At 44.1% G+C, this 20,241-nt stretch overlaps 1 protein-coding gene across 1 annotated transcript; it reads right to left on the bottom strand.

The window, feature by feature from the left end:
• Positions 1-1,241: 1,241 nt before the first annotated feature.
• Positions 1,242-19,931, bottom strand: LOC123492245 (DNA-directed RNA polymerase II subunit RPB11-a-like). Its single transcript, XM_045224616.1, has 3 exons — positions 19,780-19,931; positions 1,518-1,607; positions 1,242-1,428 (listed from the first exon to the last, which is right to left on the bottom strand). The coding sequence occupies exons 1-3, from the start codon at positions 19,929-19,931 to the stop codon at positions 1,242-1,244; spliced, it is 429 nt and encodes a 142-aa protein (XP_045080551.1).
• Positions 19,932-20,241: the final 310 nt, after the last annotated feature.

Genomic DNA, 20,241 nt, shown 5'->3' with positions numbered 1-20,241 from the left:
CAACTCCGCCGGATGAAAAAATGGCCAGTTGTGCAACATCTGTAATGTCCGTGCTTTCATCAACTGCAACCGAAAACGCAATAAATGACTTTACTTTTTGCTTCAACTGGCTGTCCAAATCCACTGAAAGATCGGAAATCCTGTCTGCAACTGTGTTTCTTGTCAGGCTGATATTTGCAAAAGCCTGCCGCTTTTCAGGGCACACAATCTCCGCTGCCTTCATCATGCATGTTTTTACAAATTCACCCTCACTAAATGGTTTTGAAGCCACTGCGATTTCATTAGCAATGAGGTAGCTAGCTTTCACTGCAGCGTCACTGAGGTCTCGGCTGTGAGTAAACACAGACTGCTGTTTCTTCAGACCCGCCAACAGTTCATTCACCTTCTCTCATCTCCGCTGTCCTTGAAAGTTGTCATATTTGTCGGCATGAAGACTCACATAGTGGCGACGAAGGTTATATTCTTTCAGCACTGCAACATGCTCTGAACACACCAAACATACAGCTTTCCCATTCAATTCCGTGATTAAATAGGATGACCATTTTTCTTGGAACACTCTGCACTCTACGTCCACTTTTCTCTTTTTTGACAGAGACATATTGGGGCAATAAGGGTGCCAAAGCACATAATGTTAAAAGTAGAAGCCGTAATAAATATCGCGGGCAAAACAAAGTAGCTCATTGGCTGCACGTGCTTGACCTACTTGCTCTGCCCCGGTATAAACAGTTTGCTTGCTTAACACAATTGCTATTGCTCCATCCAGTGGACGCAATTGGAACAGCAGTTTGTTTTATTGAAAAATTGCAGCGCATTTTTATATATATATATTTTTAAATCATCTCGCGGGCCGGATTAAACCCGTTTGCGGGCCTACATTTGACACCCCTGTTCTAAAGCCATGACAGCATTTTCTGGAATTTTCCAAGCTGTTTAAAGGCACAGTCAACTTAGTGTATGTACACTACTGACCAACTGCAATTGTGATACAGTGAATTATAAGTGGAATAATCTGTCTGTAAACAAATGTTGGAAAAATTACTTCTGTCATGCACAAAGTAGATGTCCTAACAGACTTACCAAAACTATAGTTTGTTAACAAGACATTTTTGGAGTGGTTGAAAAATGAGTTTTAATGACTCCAACCTAAGTGTATATAAACTTCCGACTTCAACTGTTTAATGTTATCATATATTGACAGTCCGCTACACTAGAACTGTTCCACGAAATACACAGACAATGTATCATGTACTCACCCTAAATCTCTCCTCCAACAACGACAGCTCACTGATGAGGTCAGTAATGGCATTAGTGAAAGCCTCCTGAGGACTGTAGTCTGGTGTGGTCTGAACACGGATCACAATCTTGTGCTCCAGAGAACGAGGGACCTTATAGCCAGCAAAGAGCACCTGGGGGTCCTTCAGAAGTTGTCTGCAAAAACAAGAACATTAAGTTATGAAGAGTTTACAATTATAATTTATTGCACAAAAAACCCAATGAAATGTAATAGTTGAACTCACTGTCTGATGATGTTACCAAATGTGTGATCCTCTTTGTTCAACGTGAAGAGGCAGGCGTTAGGGACTTTTGTGTCCTTGATGATTGTGATTCTAGAAACAAAAACATTCTTAGTAAGAGTATTTCACTTACAGATTCATATTCAGTGGCAATGGCAGGTACACAATCTAGCTAGTAGCTGAGAATTCTCAACTCCACGATACTCAATAGAGTTGAAAGGCGATGAGTTTTGGCGGAGTGTACCTCTGACTACATTGAGTCGGTATCAGTCGATACTTGTAAAAATGACCATTCTTTAATGCATACCGCGTCCTCAGAGCATGCGCAGACCAGCTGGCTGGTGTGTTTACGGACATATTCATCTCTCCATATCCCAGTCTGCTGTCCCCACATGCATCAAGATGGCCACCATTGTTCCTGTACCCAAGAATGCAAAGGTAACTGAACTAAATGACTTTCGCCCCGTAGCACTCACTTCTGTCATCATGAAGTGCTTTGAGAGACTAGTCAAGGATCATATCACCTCCACCTTACCTGTCACCCTAGACCCACTTCAATTTGCTTACCGCCACAATAGGTCCACAGACGATGCAATCACCATCACACTGCCCTATCCCATCTGGACAAGACGAATACCTATGTAAGAATGCTGTTCATTGACTATAGCTCAGCATTCAACACCATAGTACCCTCCAAGCTCATCATTAAGCTTGAGGCCCTGGGTCTCAACCCAGCCCTGTGCAATTGGGTCCTGGACTTCCTGACGGGCTGCCCCCAGTTGGTAAAGGTAGGATACAACATCTCCACTTCACTGATCCTTAACACTGGGGCCCCACAAGTGTGTATGCTCAGCCCCCTCCTGTACTACCTGTTCACCCATGACTGCGTAGCAATGCACACCTCCAACTCAATCATCAAGTTTGCAGAGACAACACAACAGTAGTAGGCTTGATTACCAACAACGATGAGACAGCCTACAGGGAGGAGGTGAGGGCTCTCGGAGTTTGGTGTCAGGAAAATAACCTCTCACTCAACATCAGCAAAACAAAGGAGATAATCGTGGACTTCAGGAAACAGCAGAGGGAGTACCCCCCTATCCACATCGACGGGACAGCAGTGGAGAAGGTGGAAAGTTTTAAGTTCCTCGGCGTACATATCACTGACAAACTGAAATGGTCCACCCACACAGACAGTGTGGTGAAGAAGGCGCAACAGCGTCTCTTCAACCTCAGGAGGCTGAAGAAATTTGGCCTGTCACCTAAAACCCTCACAGACTTTTACAGATGCACAATTGAGAGCATCCTGTCGGGCTGTATCACTGCCTGGTACGGCAACTGCACCGCCCACAACCGCAGGGCTCTCCAGAGGGTGGTGCGATCTGCACAACGCATCACCGGGGACAAACTACCTGCCCTCCAGGACAACTACAGCACCCGATGTCACAGGAAGGCCAAAAGGATAACCAAGGACAACTACCACCCGAGCCATTGCCTGTTCACCACGCTATCATCCAGAAGGCGAGGTCAGTACAGGTGCATCAAAGCTGGGACCGAGAGACTGAAAAACAGCTTCTATCTCAAGGCCATCAGACTGTTAAACAGCCATCACTAGCACAGAGAGGCTGCTGCCTACATACAGACTTGAAAATCACTGGCCAATTTAATAAATGGAACACTAGTCACTTTAATAATGTTTATATATCTTGCATTACCCATCTCATATGTGTATATACTGTATTCTATACTATCTATTGCATATTAGCCTATGCCACTGTGATAATGACATTGCTCATCCATATATTTATATATTCTTATTCCATTCCTTTACTTAGATTTGTGTGTATTAGGTTTTTATTGTGGAACTGTTAGATATTACTTGCTAGATATTGCTGCACTGTCGGAACTAGAAGCACAAGCATTTCGCTAACCATTTCGCTAACCATTTCGCTAACCATTTCGCTACAAAATAATGTTTACTTCTTCATCAGCTTAATAGTAAAAACGACCTCCCATTGTTCAACGTACCAGAAACAGATTATCGTTTTTAGAATTAATAAACTGTCTGCATAACTTACTGTTGTTTAAACAAATTATAGAATTTAATAATAATAATTAAAAATTGTCAAAGAACGTTCCATATTTCACTATTCAGACATCTGCTTCACATGACCCTCTGCATCCTTTACATCCCAATATAGCCCAACGAGCACTACTCTCTTTCACTCTCTTACTAAATCATGGCATTAGTAAATTCTATCCACCAACCACTACTACTTACTAACATATTTGCATTCACATAACTAGAAAGCATTATTTTAATACCAGTCTACTCAAACAATCCAATTCAACATTTCTCATCTCCCAATTAACCTACTTTCCTTTTTCAAACAATCCAATTCAACATTTCTCATCTCCCAATTAACCTACTTTCCTTCTAATACAAAAAACCATCTACAATATCTATTATCCTCTACCGCTGACTTTCCATCTAACGGTACATTAGCAGGTGACAATTTATTGTGAAGTTCTAGTCAAAACAAACAAAACATCTATTCACAGGTATGCCACTTTAATTACTATGTTATCCTATGCCGCCATGGGTTGGTAAAACAATCTCTTTCATATAATCTTATCAATTAAAGCAGTGATTCAGGTCAACAGCATCAATGTAACAGTTTTGCTTCCTTCCCTACATGGGCTGGAACCAGGGACCCTCTGCACACATCAACAACAGTCACCCTCGAAGCACCGTTATCCATCGGTCCACAAAAGCAGCGGCCCTTGCAGAGCAAGGCAAACAACTACTTCCAGGTCGCAGAGCAAGTTACGTCACCACTCTAAATGCTACTAGTTCGCACCACTAACTAGCTAGCCCTTCCACACCGGTAACATTCACCCCCCTTTGACTTCCTCCTTTTTCGCAGCAACCAGTGATCCGGGTACACCACATTTAACCCATTATGACACTTATATCTCGCTCACGTTCAGCGAGCCCCAGTTGCTAACACCCGCAGATCAACACCTGGAAATTCTCCCGACAACAAATAAAAACCATTCTCAAAAAGCTTTCTGCATTTACCTCTATCATAGGGTTTAAAAACTAACTTAACAACATTAACAATCAATTGCTGTAGTAGCTTCATTTATGGTTCAGTTTATCTGTTACGATATTGTGTCAGTAATATTTCTGTAGTGACCTCAGCTACAAGTTCCTATATTCCTCAGTTAATGTTATCTTTCATACTCTGCTCCCTTCCAACACTGCTTCATAATCCCTGTTGTATTTTGACTACTCTTTTTATTCTCTTTGTCTCCTTGCTTCACTTTCCATTAAGATAAGACACTCGCTTCCCTGTGCGTCGACCCTATACTATACTATTATTATCCCCTTTATCAACGAAGATAATACCAATCCGCGTGGCTTTCAGTTAGTTATTTTTGGCCACCCGTGAGTTTAAGTGTTGTACCAGTTTAGGTGGTCTATGGTTATGTTAATTTAAGTTTGAGCATGTCCACTGCCAGTTCTGAAGTCTTTATAAAGGCTTACATAAGAGCATGTGACAATAAAGAGTTTAAATTATTTTTGTACTGACTTTCACACAACACTGAAAGACCTTGTCAGGAGGTAAAACCTCTTGGCGTAATGGTTATGTTGGCTTGACAATCACTAGACCCAGGTTCGAGTCCCGGTCAGGACTGTCCCGGAATTCACTCCATTGGTGTCAGAAGTGGGATGGTGTGTACAAGTGAGGGACTTCATATGGAGAAGAAGTACTTTTTTTGCAACTTAAAAGGAAAAGTGCTTTGTCACTGTGGTGGTACCCTAAAATGCACATTTGTACCTTTTCTAAAGGTACGGTTTTGTACCTGTGGACTATATAGTACACTTTTGGCTCTTTTAAGGTACGAACTGCAAGGGTACAACTATTTACCTACAACTAATGGTACAATGGACGTACCTTACAGGGTACCACTACAGTTACAAGCGTTTGTACCCGTTTAAAGCTAGAATCCTTAAATGAAACAATAACAAAGTGTTTTCCCTGCCCGTTTCGATAAAAAAACGAAGAGATGGGGCTTGAGAAATGTAACCACTCTCAAATTCATAGACAGAGCTATGGATGCAACGACTGACCATCCATGATATCAAATGTGTATGTTTACATTTACATTGTTTACAAACATTGGAGTAAAACAAGCTTACATTTTGAGTTCGGATGGTCGTACCGACAGTTAAACTAAGCTCATGAGGCATTTATAAGTTATATTCTTCAAGAATCAATGGGTACAGTGGGGAAAAAAAGTATTTAGTCAGCCACCAATTGTGCAAGTTCTCCCACTTAAAAAGATGAGAGAGGCCTGTAATTTTCATCATAGGTACACGTCAACTATGACAGACAAAATGAGAAAAAAGAATCCAGAAAATCACATTGTAGGATTTTTTATGAATTTATTTGCAAATTATGGTGGAAAATAAGTATTTGGTCAATAACAAAAGTTTCTCAATACTCTGTTATATACCCTTTGTTGGCAATGACACAGGTCAAACGTTTTCTGTAAGTCTTCACAAGGTTTTCACACACTGTTGCTGGTATTTTGGCCCATTCCTCCATGCAGATCTCCTCTAGAGCAGTGATGTTTTGGGGCTGTCGCTGGGCAACACGGACTTTCAACTCCCTCCAAAGATTTTCTATGGGGTTGAGATCTGGAGACTGGCTAGGCCACTCCAGGACCTTGAAATGCTTCTTACGAAGCCACTCCTTCGTTGCCCGGGTGGTGTGTTTGGGATCATTGTCATGCTGAAAGACCCAGCCACGTTTCATCTTCAATGCCCTTGCTGATGGAAGGAGGTTTTCACTCAAAATCTCACGATACATGGCCCCATTCATTCTTTCCTTTACACAGATCAGTCGTCCTGGTCCCTTTGCAGAAAAACAGCCCCAAAGCATGATGTTTCCACCCCCATGCTTCACAGTAGGTATGGTGTTCTTTGGACGCAACTCAGCATTCTTTGTCCTCCAAACACGACGAGTTGAGTTTTTACCAAAAAGTTCTATTTTGGTTTCATCTGACCATATGACATTCTCCCAATCCTCTTCTGGATCATCCAAATGCACTCTAGCCAACTTCAGACAGGCCTGGACATGTACTGGCTTAAGCAGGGGGACACGTCTGGCACTGCAGAATTTGAGTCCCCGGCGGCGTAGTGTGTTACTGATGGTAGGCTTTGTTACTTTGGTCCCAGCTCTCTGCAGGTCATTCACTAGATCCCCCCGTGTGATTCTGGGATTTTTGCTCACCATTCTTGTGATCATTTTGACTCCACTGGGTGAGATCTTGCGTGGAGCACCAGATCGAGGGAGATCTGTATGTCTGTATGGTCTTGTATGTCTTCCATTTCCTAATAATTGCTCCCACAGTTGATTTCTTCAAACCAAGCTGCTTACCTATTGCAGATTCAGTCTTCCCAGCCTGGTGCAGGTCTACAATTTTGTTTCTGGTGTCCTTTGACAGCTCTTTGGTCTTGGCCATAGTGGAGTTTGGAGTGTGACTGTTTGAGGTTGTGGACAGGTGTCTTTTATACTGATAACAAGTTCAAACAGGTGCCATTAATACAGGTAACGAGTGGAGGACAGAGGAGCCTCTTAAAGAAGAAGTTACAGGTCTGTGAGAGCCAGAGATCTTGCTTGTTTGTAGGTGACCAAATACTTATTTTCCACCATAATTTGCAAAAGAATTCATTAAAAATCCTACAATGTGATTTTCTGGATTTTTTTTTCTCATTTTGTCTGTCATAGTTGACGTGTATCTATGATGACAATTACAGGCCTCTCTCATCTTTTTAAGTGGGAGAACTTGCACAATTGGTGGCTGACTAAATACTTTTTTCCCCCACTGTATATATACTTAATTTAAAAGTTGAAAACGGATGTAGCAACTAAGGATTCTAGCATTTAGTTTAAAAAAATCTGAGAGTGTAGTAGCACTTGTGACGTCACGAGAGGCTACACAGCTTTCAGCGGGATTGCTCAAGTAGTGCAAGGAGACAAGGTTCAAACAAAACAAGGATTTTATTATAGGTCTTGGGAAATTAACGAAAATATAACAAAATTCTGTTCTCTTGTGGCTCTTTAAGGGTTAACAGTTCAGGGATGTCTCTTCCACATCCAAAATCATAATTCTCACTCGCTCAGATAACTTTTCCCCAGCCTTACTGTAGTCCACGTTGCAGCTAGTGGCCAACCCAGCAAAAAAGTCCTTCCAAATGTCTCTCACGTATTTCCACAGGTGCATATATCCAAAGGTGAGTATTTCCCAAAGGTAAGTATCTCCAAATCCTTATATTCCTCATGGAAGTGGACGTGCAGCACTCTTGTCATCCAGAGAGCCCAGGTTGGAGACTGTGTCTCTTCCCTTCCCCAACCCTTCCGCTCATCAGCTCCTCATTTGTTTCAGCTGCGTGGGAAGATTGGCCATAGAGGGGTGGAGTTCCCGACCATACCAGCAGATGGAGCCATAGCTGTCTGGGTTTGCAGCCACCTCAGGGGGATGTAACGTCCCTCCAGGACACAGCCTCTCGTGACATCACACATCCCCCTCCTCGGGACCGACGTCCTCGTCGGGGTAAAGGCAGCGAAGAAGGCATCACGCCGGGAGAGGGCGTCCGCATTGCCGTGGTGCTTGCCAGACTGCTCTCTCTTCAACTCCTCCAACTCTAGGACCAGGGACTCAGCCTCCTGTTGTCTCTCCTTGAGTTTCTTACTGAACGCATCAGCCTTGGTTTTAGCAGAGTTTAGCTTCTGTTGAGCAGCTTTCAGTTCCTTCTCTCTCTCTGCCTCCGCATTCTTCATCTTGTTCTCCAACACCTTGTACTTCTCCTCTGCCTTCTTCTGGACCTCCTTACTACTGCGCAGGGTCTCCTCACACTCCTCGATGGTCCTGCGCAGCCTCTCCAGCTCCTCCTGTTGCTTATGGAAGGAGCTCTGTTGGAGTTTAGCCTGGAGGATATCTAACTCTTCTGTCTTCATGTCTAACTGTTGCTTTAACAAACGATACCTCTCAGCGGTCCCCTTCAGACCAGACAGTTCTTTGTCCAGATTCTGTAGCTCCGTCTCTGTGTCGGTCTGGGCACCTGCCATCCCTATCAGAGCCCGGGCGGGAGTGAGTAATTCGGAGGATTGCACCGGAGCCTTCCCAGGATGAGTCTTGCCTCTCCGTTTCCGAGGTACTCAGGTTATCCTCTCCTGAGACTCTCTCCAGAGTGGGTAAAAGGCTGGGCAGTCTCGTCCAATTAGGACAGGGACGGGGAGGGAATCAACCACCCCCGCCGTCGTGTGTATGGTTCCCCGTGTGCTGGTCATTGTAAGTTCAGTAATGGGGTATTCTCTGGTGTCCCCATGGACACAGGAAACTGGGAGGACTTTCCCCGGGGTCAGACACGTTGGGCCCACCAAATCCTTACGCACCAGGGTGGCCCGGCTACCAGAATCCAGTAAGGCCTCCACATCATGGTGATTCACAGTTACCGGGCAGGTGGGGGGTCGATCTGGGCCGCCATCTACGACTCCCAAGAGCGAGGCAAACGGTGTGTGGGTGCTGAGCTGGAGGACTCCGCAGTGGGCATAGGTTCATCGGCTGGTTTCCCACACTGCCAGGAGATATGTCCCATCTCCCCACACCGGTAACACTGTCGAGTTTCCCCCCTCCTGGTGTACTCTTCTTGGACCCGCCTGGTTTCTGGCTCCCCCTGGAGCCGGGATAAGTCCTGACGTGGCTGGGTTCGAGACCTTGGGGTCCTTTGGACGGGTTCTTCCCATTTGTGGTGGGGCCGCCCTCCTGGGGTCTTTTCGGAAGCATTCAGCATCTCCGCTGTGGCCTGGTACTTTTCCACAGCTTCCACGGTCAGATCAGCCGTGGTCAAGGCCTGTTGACTGATGAACCGTTTTGCCTCATAAGGCAGGGCGCGTAGGTAACGATCCACCACAACGGCCTCCACCACCGCCGCTGCTGTATTCCTCTGCGGATCCAGCCATTTCCTTGCGATTCGGACAAGTTCATGCATCTGCGCCCGAGGAGGTTGGTCTGGTTGGAAGGTCCAGCTGTGAAAGCGCTGGGCCATACCAAACTTTGTGAGTCCATATCTGCTGAGGATCTCAGACTTCAGGGCATCATAGTCAGTAACCTGGTCAGGGCCCAGGTCCCGGACAGCATTCAGCGATTCCCCGGTTAGAAAGGGGGCTAACAGACCAACCCACTGTTGCTTGGGCCAGGCTTCCCTAGTGGCCGTGGCCTCAAATGCATGCAGGTATGCCTCAATGTCATCGGTAGCTCCCATCTTAGATATAAAGTCACTTGCCTTTATTGGGCGGGTATTTTGGACCACCCTCTGTCTCTGCAACTGCAATTCCTCTGCCTTCAGAAGGTTGGCTTTCTTTTGCTCCTCCAAGAGAGCCACGTTTGCTTGCATCTGGGCTTGCTGGCCAGCAACAAGGGCTTTCAATATGTCCTCCATTTCAGTCGGCGGGGAGCCTACGGCCAACTTGGAAAACTGGGTGATCAAACCTTCGGTATCCTCCTCTGACATGCACTATTAACGCTTGAGCGTGCCCGTATTCTCCACCATCTGTGACGTCACGAGAGGCTACACAGCTTTCAGCGGGATTGCTCAAGTAGTGCAAGGAGACAAGGTTCAAACAAAACAAGGATTTTATTATAGGTCTTGGGAAATTAACGAAAATATAACAAAATTCTGTTCTCTTGTGGCTCTTTAAGGGTTAACAGTTCAGGGATGTCTCTTCCACATCCAAAATCATAATTCTCACTCGCTCAGATAACTTTTCCCCAGCCTTACTGTAGTCCACGTTGCAGCTAGTGGCCAACCCAGCAAAAAGTCCTTCCAAATGTCTCTCACGTATTTCCACAGGTGCATATATCCAAAGGTGAGTATTTCCCAAAGGTAAGTATCTCCAAATCCTTATATTCCTCATGGAAGTGGACGTGCAGCACTCTTGTCATCCAGAGAGCCCAGGTTGGAGACTGTGTCTCTTCCCTTCCCCAACCCTTCCGCTCATCAGCTCCTCATTTGTTTCAGCTGCGTGGGAAGATTGGCCATAGAGGGGTGGAGTTCCCGACCATACCAGCAGATGGAGCCATAGCTGTCTGGGTTTGCAGCCACCTCAGGGGGATGTAACGTCCCTCCAGGACACAGCCTCTCGTGACATCACACACTGAACAGTGAAAATGAACAGTGTATTTGTCAATGTATGTTTTAGCAAAAACAATGGAATATCTGACACTCCCAGCTGGTTTAGAAAGAGGTGCAGAGCTGAGTATCTCAAGATTCAAGTGGTATTAGTCATTTGTACGGGATACACATGGTATACATCCAACGAAATGCTTACTTGCAGGTTCCTTCTTGACAATGCAACAACAATAAGAAATAAGAAAATATAAAAGTAGGAACATAAAGTAAATGGCTCAGTAGAATAGAGTAAACATTTTAGCATAAGTATAATACAGGAAGGCACAATTTATAGTCCAATATTTACACGTTTTCGTGAAGGGAGGATTGGGGGGCAAGTGTTTAAATTGTGCAGTATTTAGGAATCATAATAAGAGTCTGGTAGCAGCAGTTGTGATGTGTGTGTAGCATGAATGTACACTGAATCCAGGTGAAAGCTATGATCCCTTATTGATATCACTTGTTAAATCTACTTCAATCAGTGTTGATGAAGGGGAGGAGACAGGTTAAATAAGGATTGTTAAGCCTTGAGACAATTGAGACATGGATTGTGCATGTGTGCCATTCAGAGGGTGAATGGGCAAGACAAAATATTTAAGTGCCTTTGAACAGGGTATGGTAGTAGGTGCCAGGCTCATCGGTTTGAGTGTGTCAAGAACTGCAACGCTGCTGGGTTTTTCACGCTCAACAGTTTCCCATGTGTATCAAGAATGGTTAACCACCCAAAGGACATCCAGAGGACATTATTTTGTTGTTATTATGTCTCTCACTGTTGAAATAAACCTACCATTAAAATTATAGACTGATCATGTCTTTGTCAGTGGGCAAACGTACAAAACCAGCAGGGGATCAAATACTTTTTTTCCTCACTGTACACTGCTCAAAAAAATAAAGGGAACACTAAAATAACACATCCTAGATCTGAATGAATGAAATAATCTTATTAAATACTTTTTTCTTTACATAGTTGAATGTGCTGACAACAAAATCACACAAAAATTATCAATGGAAATCAAATTTATCAACCCATGGAGGTCTGGATTTGGAGTCACCCTCAAAATTAAAGTGGAAAACCACACTACAGGCTGATCCAACTTTGATGTAATGTCCTTAAAACAAGTCAAAATGAGGCTCAGTAGTGTGTGTGGCCTCCACGTGCCTGTATGACCTCCCTACAACGCCTGGGCATGCTCCTGATGAGGTGGCGGATGGTCTCCTGAGGGATCTCCTCCCAGACCTGGACTAAAGCATCCGCCAACTCCTGGACAGTCTGTGGTGCAATATGGCGTTGGTGGATGGAGCGAGACATGATGTCCCAGATGTGCTCAATTGGATTCAGGTCTGGGGAACGGGCGGGCCAGTCCATAGCATCAATGCCTTCCTCTTGCAGGAACTGCTGACACACTCCAGCCACATGAGGTCTAGCATTGTCTTGCATTAGGAGGAACCCAGGGCCAACCGCACCAGCATATGGTCTCACAAGGGGTCTGAGGATCTCATCTCGGTACCTAATGGCAGTCAGGCTACCTCTGGCGAGCATATGGAGGGCTGTGCGGACCCCCAAAGAAATGCCACCCCACACCATGACTGACCCACCGCCAAACCGGTCATGCTGGAGGATGTTGCAGGCAGCAGAACGTTCTCCACGGCGTCTCCAGACTCTGTCACGTCTGTCACATGTGCTCAGTGTGAACCTGCTTTCATCTGTGAAGAGCACAGGGCGCCAGTGGCGAATTTGCCAATCTTGGTGTTCTCTGGCAAATGCCAAACGTCCTGCACGGTGTTGGGCTGTAAGCACAACCCCCACCTGTGGACGTCGGGCCATCATACCACCCTCATGGAGTCTGTTTCTGACCGTTTGAGCAGACACATGCACATTTGTGGCCTGCTGGAGGTCATTTTGCAGGGCTCTGGCAGTGCTCCTCCTGCTCCTCCTTGCACAAAGGCGGAGGTAGCAGTCCTGCTGCTGGGTTGTTGCCCTCCTACGGCCTCCTCCACGTCTCCTGATGTACTGGCCTGTCTCCTGGTAGCGCCTCCATGCTCTGGACACTACGCTGACAGACACAGCAAACCTTCTTGCCACAGCTCGCATTGATGTGCGATCCTGGAAGAGCTGCACTACCTGAGCCACTTGTGTGGGTTGTAGACTCCGTCTCATGCTACCACTAGAGTGAAAGCACCGCCAGCATTCAAAAGTGACCAAAACATCAGCCAGGAAGCATAGGAACTGAGAAGTGGTCTGTGGTCACCACCTACAAAACCAGTCCTTTATTGTCTTGCTAATTGCCTATAATTTCCACCTGTTGTCTATTCCATTTGCCCAACAGCATGTGAAATGTATTGTCAATCAGTGTTGCTTCCTAAATGGACAGTTTGATTTCACAGAAGTGTGATTGACTTGGAGTTACATTGTGTCGTTTAAGTGTTCCCTTTATTTTTTTGAGCAGTGTACTTAAACAATTATATGGAGAGTTAATACAAAGTATTTAATAGACACGGTACCGGGTTCGTATAACAAACGGCACGTGCTTTGCCCGGGTTCGTATAACAAACGGCACGTGCTTTGCCTCTTGTCATCCGAACTCTGGACAAAGGAAATATCTCAGTTCATATACTTAATGTTACACGTTTCTTCAACAACATCTGGTAACCATCAGTTGGCACTCCCTTCTTTTATGTTATTAACTTGTACCCCAAGTCAGTATATTACATCTATCAATCATTCTAAGATAAACCCCAGTAATCTCCCTCGACATACTGGAATCCTTGGCATTCAGACTCTGCGGCACCAAGAGTCACCAATCTAATAGATTTAACCTTGTTCCCACAACACTATGAAAATACATCATAACACTCCTGCAGAATTAAGCATTTCTTGCAGTAAAATGATTTGTGTCTGTCTGAGTGGACTAATCCATTGTGGAGGCCATGGGGATGGCACAGTCCATCACTCGAAGACGTGCTACTGAAATTGTATATGGTTATATTACGTAAGAACAACGGTGCAAAACTAATAAAACGAATATTTTATAACAGATGCGTTTTCTCCCGCATTGGATAGCGGTCTCTGTAAGCGGTTCTGAAACACATCAGTGCGCTGTTGAATTGGTGCCTTTTCCTATACCATGTTGCTATGTGCATAATAGCAACCTTAACCAGCACATTGGTGTTGAGAACAATGTGGTGGAGGCAGCAGGGGAGTTAGTAGACAATAAAACAGCCTTTGTCTTAATTGTCTAAGAAAAGTGAGGAGAGGAAACCAACTTAATTAACTCTATAATCAATATCCTAACTGTTAAATGTGCCTGGTTTTATAAATCATCCATATACATCTACAGAAATAAGACAGATCCTGCTTCTGTTGCCTGTTTGAGTGTTTGTTTAATAGCCTACTGATTCTTGATGTCCTTACTGTTTAATAATTATTACTATTATTGTTATGATCATCATTATAATAATAAGTAATGTCATTATCATTAGTAGGCTTAGTATAGCAGCCTTGTATAACCACCATCGAGCTGTCGGCCTAAGAGTGCATCCTGTTTAGTCTTAATACCATAACTTACTTAGGCCTATATTTCAATACTTATATAAGCTACAGTACTGTATCAATCAATCATTCATGTCATCACACAGCATACGAGTCATTCATGATTTGAAATGCAATCAAGCGTTTTAAAATAAAATAAAGCGACCCTTGAATAATTAGCATAAGCAATAAATAAACCATTTTATTTTGGAAATTGCATTCACAAATGAATGCGACTGGTTTTAGTCTTTGCTGTAATAAAGGCTTTACAAAAAAAGAATTACAAAAACGTTAGACTCTCTGGTACGCTTATAATTTATAGTGTTGTTTACATTGCTGCAAACGGTCAGAGAAATTATATTGTAATCTAACAGCAGCTGTTTGGTACACATAATATGCACGAAGCGCTTGCTCCTTACCTTATTTTTCTTGATCTCCAGTATTTTCTACAACTAGTCAAATTTATTCCACACATCTGACTTCCCCTTTACCTCCTGAGCAACCAGTAAACATTCCCCCGTTTCGAGTTTGTCACGTCCCCTGCATCCATTTTGCTGTCACGTGTTATGGTGTTTGGAGTTTGTTATAACCAATTTATTTATATGATTATGATATGCTATACGTCAGGCCCTATTGGTCACGTGCATGCAATGCATACATGTGTCACGTAAAGAGAGCAAGGGTTGAGGGAATAGGGAATGTTTTTACTAAACAAATGAGGTATTTCTGTAACATAACTTCTCAGTCAGAAATGGCTGTAATTATGTTGCAGCTTAAGCAACACGGACAGCGCCATAAACATTGTTGATGTTATGTGGTGGTCGCTGCAGCAGGGAGGAGAGAGACAACGGTTGCTAGTCACACATAAATAATAAAACAGCACAGCAAGTCTGAGCCCGGCCCGGCACAATCAAATCAATTGCGGTCGGACTCCCTCTAGTCAATTGTGTGTCTTAATTATTTATTCAATCAGTGCGCTTAAAGCATCAGACAAGCTCACTGCATATAGTGGATTTGATTAAAACACATAGGATGTGTCTATATATAGAAAAAGGCACGTTTGAACATTTCGACCAATCGATTGGTCGAAAGAACAGACGACTCTCGGTCTATCATGATTTTGTTGTTGTTGGGACAGCCCTAATGTACAGTGATGGAAAAAAGTATTTGATCCCCTGCTGATTTTGTACGTTTGCCCACTGACAAAGAAATGATCAGTCTATAATTTTAATGGTAGATTTATTTGAACAGTGAGAGACAGAATAACAACAAAAAAATCCAGAAAAACGCATGTCAAAAATGTTATAAATTGATTTGCATTTTAATTAGGGAAATAAGTATTTGACCCCCTCTCAATCAGAAAGATTTCTGGCTCCCAGGTGTCTTTTATACAGGTAACGAGCTGAGATTAGGAGCACACTCTTAAAGGTAGTGCTCCTAATCTCAGCTTGTTACCTGTATAAAAGACACCTGTCCACAGAAGCAATCAATCAATCAGATTCCAAACTCTCCACCATGGCAAAGACTAAAGAGCTCTCCAAGGATGTCAGGGACAAGATTGTAGACCTACACAAGGCTGGAATGGGCTACAAGACCATCGCCAAGCAGCTTGGTGAGAAGGTGACAACAGTTGGTGCGATTATTCGCAAATGGAAGAAACACAAAATAACTGTCAATCTCCCTCGGCCTGGGGCTCCATGCAAGATCTCACCTCGTGGAGTTGCAATGATCATGAGAACGGTGAGGAATCAGCCCAGAACTACACGGGAGGATATTGTCAATGATCTCAAGGCAGCTGGGACCATAGTCACCAAGGAAACAATTGGTAACACACTACGCCATGAAGGACTGAAATCCTGCAGCGCCCGCAAGGTCCCCCTGCTCAAGAAAGCACATATACAGGCCCGTCTGAAGTTTGCCAATGAACATCTGAATGATTCAGAGGAGAACTGGGTGAAAGTGTTGTGGTCAGATGAGACCAAAATGGAGCTCTTTGCCATCAACTCAACTCGCCGTGTTTGGAGGAGGAGGAATGCTGCCTATGACCCCAAGAACACCATCCCCACCGTCAAACATGGAGGTGGGAAACATTATGCTTTGGGGGGTGTTTTTCTGCTAAGGGGACAGGACAACTTCACCGCATCAAAAGGGACGATGGACGGGGCCATGTACCGTCAAATCTTGGGTGAGAACCTCCTTCCCTGGATAGGTATTCCAGCATGACAATGACCCAAAACACACAGCCAAGGCAACAAAGGAGTGGCTCAAGAAGAAGCACATTAAGGTCCTGGAGTGGCCTAGCCAGTCTCCAGACCTTAATCCCATAGAACATCTGTGGAGGGAGCTTAAGGTTCGAGTTGCCAAACGTCAGGCTCGAAACCTTAATGACTTGGAGAAGATCTGCAAAGAGGAGTGGGACAAAATCCCTCCTGAGATGTGTGCAAACCTGGTGGCCAACTACAAGAAAAGTCTGACCTCTGTGACTGCCAACAAGGGTTTTGCCACCAAGTACTAAGTCATGTTTTGCAGAGGGGTGAAATACTTATTTCCCTCATTAAAATGCAAATAAATTTTTAACATTTTTTACATGCATTTTTCTGGATTTTTTTTCTCTCACTGTTAAAATAAACCTACCATTAAAATTATAGACCGATCATGTCTTTGTCAGTGGGCAAACGTACAAAATCAGCAGGGGATCAAATACTTTTTTCCCCTCACTGTACATAGCTACCTCAATTACCTTGTACCCCTGCACATTGACTCGGTACTGGTTCACCCTGTATATAGATAGCCATGTTATTTTTACTCGTCATTGTTATTCGTTATTCACTGTGTATTTATTCCTCGTGTCACTATCTCACTATTTTTATTTTTTTACTATGCATTGTTTAAAAAGGACCCATAAGTAAGCATTTCACTGTTAGTCTATACCTGTTGTTTATGAAGTATGTGACGAATACAATTTGATTTCATTTGAATTAGGAATTAGAATACTAGAAAGGACATTAACCTTCTTATGTCTGTATAAAAGGTCAGCCATTTTGGTAAGGGAGTTGGTAAGCCAGTGCTGTGATAAGATAGTGTAAAACAATTAATTTGAAGAGTATCTGCACAGTATGTTTGTTAGCTAGCCAGCCAGTTTAAGAGGAATGATTCCAAAAAAAAGTATAATATACTGCCAATATGCCAACATTCCATACAAACAATGCAGTCAATTCACAGCCATACACTGGCTGAAATCAGTTGATAGGACTTAGACAAGTTGTAAATGCAACAAGTAGGCCTACTGATATTGTATCATATAACACTCCCAGCTTTCAAAGAAAACAAACATTGAGACATTTATTGTCTGCTTACACATTTTAGTAGTGAGCAGATTAGCCGGTTACAATGTGGTGTTCCATTAGCCGTTACAGGTTAGGTACTGTTTGGTATAGTACAGAGAATTTTCTACCAACCTCAACTTGGCAATACTTTCTCAATTCCGACTTGGAAGACAACCAATGTCTTCTAACCGTCCATGTCTAGTTGAAGGGGGTTCATTTGAATTTAGAAAATGCTCCATTATTAAAAAGGTGCTTAATGCAGAAATCGATCTGCCATTTCCTCGTTGCTAAAATTCTAATAGTTCTCCTAATTTTAGTTTTTGTGACAAAACAAGCAAGTATAGTGAAGAGAATCATTGTACTATCTAAACCGCTGAGAAATGTATTTTCCATTCTAAAAATATTGTATTTTCAGCTGGTGTACAAAACCGAAAGTAAGCAGAAAATAAACTTAACGGGAAGCATAGAAATAGCGCACATAGAACAGATCTACCACTTCTTATAATAATAATAATAATAATAATAATAATATGCCATTTAGCAGACGCTTTTATCCAAAGCGACTTACAGTCATGCGTGCATACATATTTTTTTTTGTGTATGGGTGGTCCCGGGGATCGAACCCACTACCTTGGCGTTACAAGCGCCGTGCTCTACCAGCTGAGCTACAGAGGACTTGCTTTCAATGAGAATGACAGATCTATAACTAACATTTCTATGTGAATTTGGTCGGGTCGCCCAAAAACACATATTGCAGCTTTAAATTACATCATAGATTTTGCTCCATGAAGTAATCCAACAGTGTACACCGCCATCTTGTCTATTTCAAATCTCTCATTGATTGAGACAGGTGCGTCCACCCCAAAGTGCAGCAAGTTATGAAAACACTCACCTGTCTCGATCAATGAGAGAAGATTTGAAATAGCCAAGATGGCAGCGTACACATTGTTGGATTACTTCATGGAGCAAAAATATATATTTTAATAACGTAGCATTTTCTAAATTCAAACCTACCACCTGCAACTGGACATGGACATTTTAGAACAGGGATAGGCAACTTTGATGGGGGTGGGGGCAACAACAACAACAATTGGAACTCATGAGGGGCTGCAGTGGCTTGAGGGTCTGCGTCCATCCCCCCACCTTGCGAGCAAAACATTTTAGCGGCCCCCCTTGTAACAGCGAAGATACTTATTTCCCTGCAATTCTGCACATTTGGCCATGGGGAGTAGAGAAAATGTTGCAGTCTTAAAGCAAGTTTGCTACAATTCTACACATTCTGCCATGTGGCGGAGAGAAGATGTCGCAATTGTATAAGACATTTCCTGCAATTCTACTCATTTTGCCATGGGGCGGAGAGAAAAATGTGCCATTTTACAGTCAATTTCCTGCAATTCTACATTTTCCCATGGGATGGAGGCAAATGTTTGCAGTTTTTAATATGATAACTTACCCTTTGACCATGCTTACTACGAGTTTAGATAGCTGGCCGCTAGACTAACTTAGCAATCTAAAAATGTTTTGCTGACATGGGCTAATTGAGTGACTGCTGATGCACAACGAAATTTCGAAATTGCACCTTGTGTATTCTATTATTCTAACTCTCAACAGTAAGTTGAGACCCTGACTGAGTAACAAAACAAATCAAATCAAGTATTCTTTATTTTTTTAATTGGTCCACGGGCCTACAAAAGAGGGGCAGCCCGCGGGCCGCCAGTTGCCCATCCCTGTTTTAGAAGATACACGTTTGGCCGAATCGAGAAAGACGATAATATCAGCAAGTTAAGGTTGGTTGAAAATTATCTGTGCCACACCAAACCCGGCTCCCTCGGGATACGAGAGAGTGTCCGCCCTCATCTCCTGTTTGTCGGGGAAAGCGCTGGAGTGGGCCAACGCCGAATGGGGGGGATAGACGCAACGTTGGTTCACTACGAGGATTTCACCCGCCGCTTCCGGGCGGTCTTCGATCATCCGCCTGAGGGAAGAGCGGCGAGGTAACGCTCGTTCCATCTCAGACAGGGGAAGAGGAGAGCACAGGACTTCGCACTGGACTTCAGGACCCTGGCTTACCGGTGTAGTCTACGGGAGGACGTTCGTCGGGAGCTGGCATGCAGGGACACCACCCTTACCCTCGACCAGCTGGAGGATTTATCCATCCGGCTGGATAACCTGTTGGCCACCCGCGGACGCTCGGATTGGGGTCCGTCCGTTCCATCCCCCAGCACCTCTGAGTCTACACCTATGGAGCTCGGAGGTGCTGCTCTAAGGGTGACCGGAGGGGGGACCGTTTCCTGCACCACCTGTGGCCGCAGAGGGCACATTGCTGGTCGGTGCTGGGGAGGTTCCCCAGGGAGTCGCGGCAGCAGGCAGGGCACTGGTGGATCATCACAGGTGAGTAAGCACCCGACTCACCCAGAGCTCCCTGTTGCGCACATGTGTCTCTGTAGAGTTTCCTGAGTTTTCCCCGCATTCCCAGCATAAGGCGCTAGTAGATTCAGGCGCAGCTGTGAACTTTATGGACCGTTCATTTGCACTTAGATTAGGGGTCCCTATTGTTCCTGTTGATGTGCCCTTTCCTGTACATGCCTTAGATAGTCGTCCTTTAGGGTCGGGCCTGATTAGGAAGGTAAC

This window comes from Coregonus clupeaformis, chromosome 13, assembly GCF_020615455.1.
Source record: "Coregonus clupeaformis isolate EN_2021a chromosome 13, ASM2061545v1, whole genome shotgun sequence".
NCBI classification, from domain to species: domain Eukaryota; kingdom Metazoa; phylum Chordata; class Actinopteri; order Salmoniformes; family Salmonidae; genus Coregonus; species Coregonus clupeaformis.
The sequence above is the reverse complement of the archived record's forward strand: the minus strand, read 5'-3'. Positions and strand labels throughout refer to the sequence as shown.

Bases quoted from the DNA above. Each gene is read 5' to 3' on its own strand.
- LOC123492245 (XM_045224616.1), bottom strand. From the start codon at position 19,931: ATGTGCCCTCTGCGGCCACAGGTGGTGCAGGAAACGGTCCCCCCTCCG. The intron at 1,608-19,779 runs GTTATCCAGCCG...TTTTGTTTCTAG, and splicing joins CGTCCGCGGGTGGCCAACAG to AATCACAATCATCAAGGACA. The intron at 1,429-1,517 runs GTGAGTTCAACT...TTGTTTTTGCAG, and splicing joins TTTGGTAACATCATCAGACA to ACAACTTCTGAAGGACCCCC.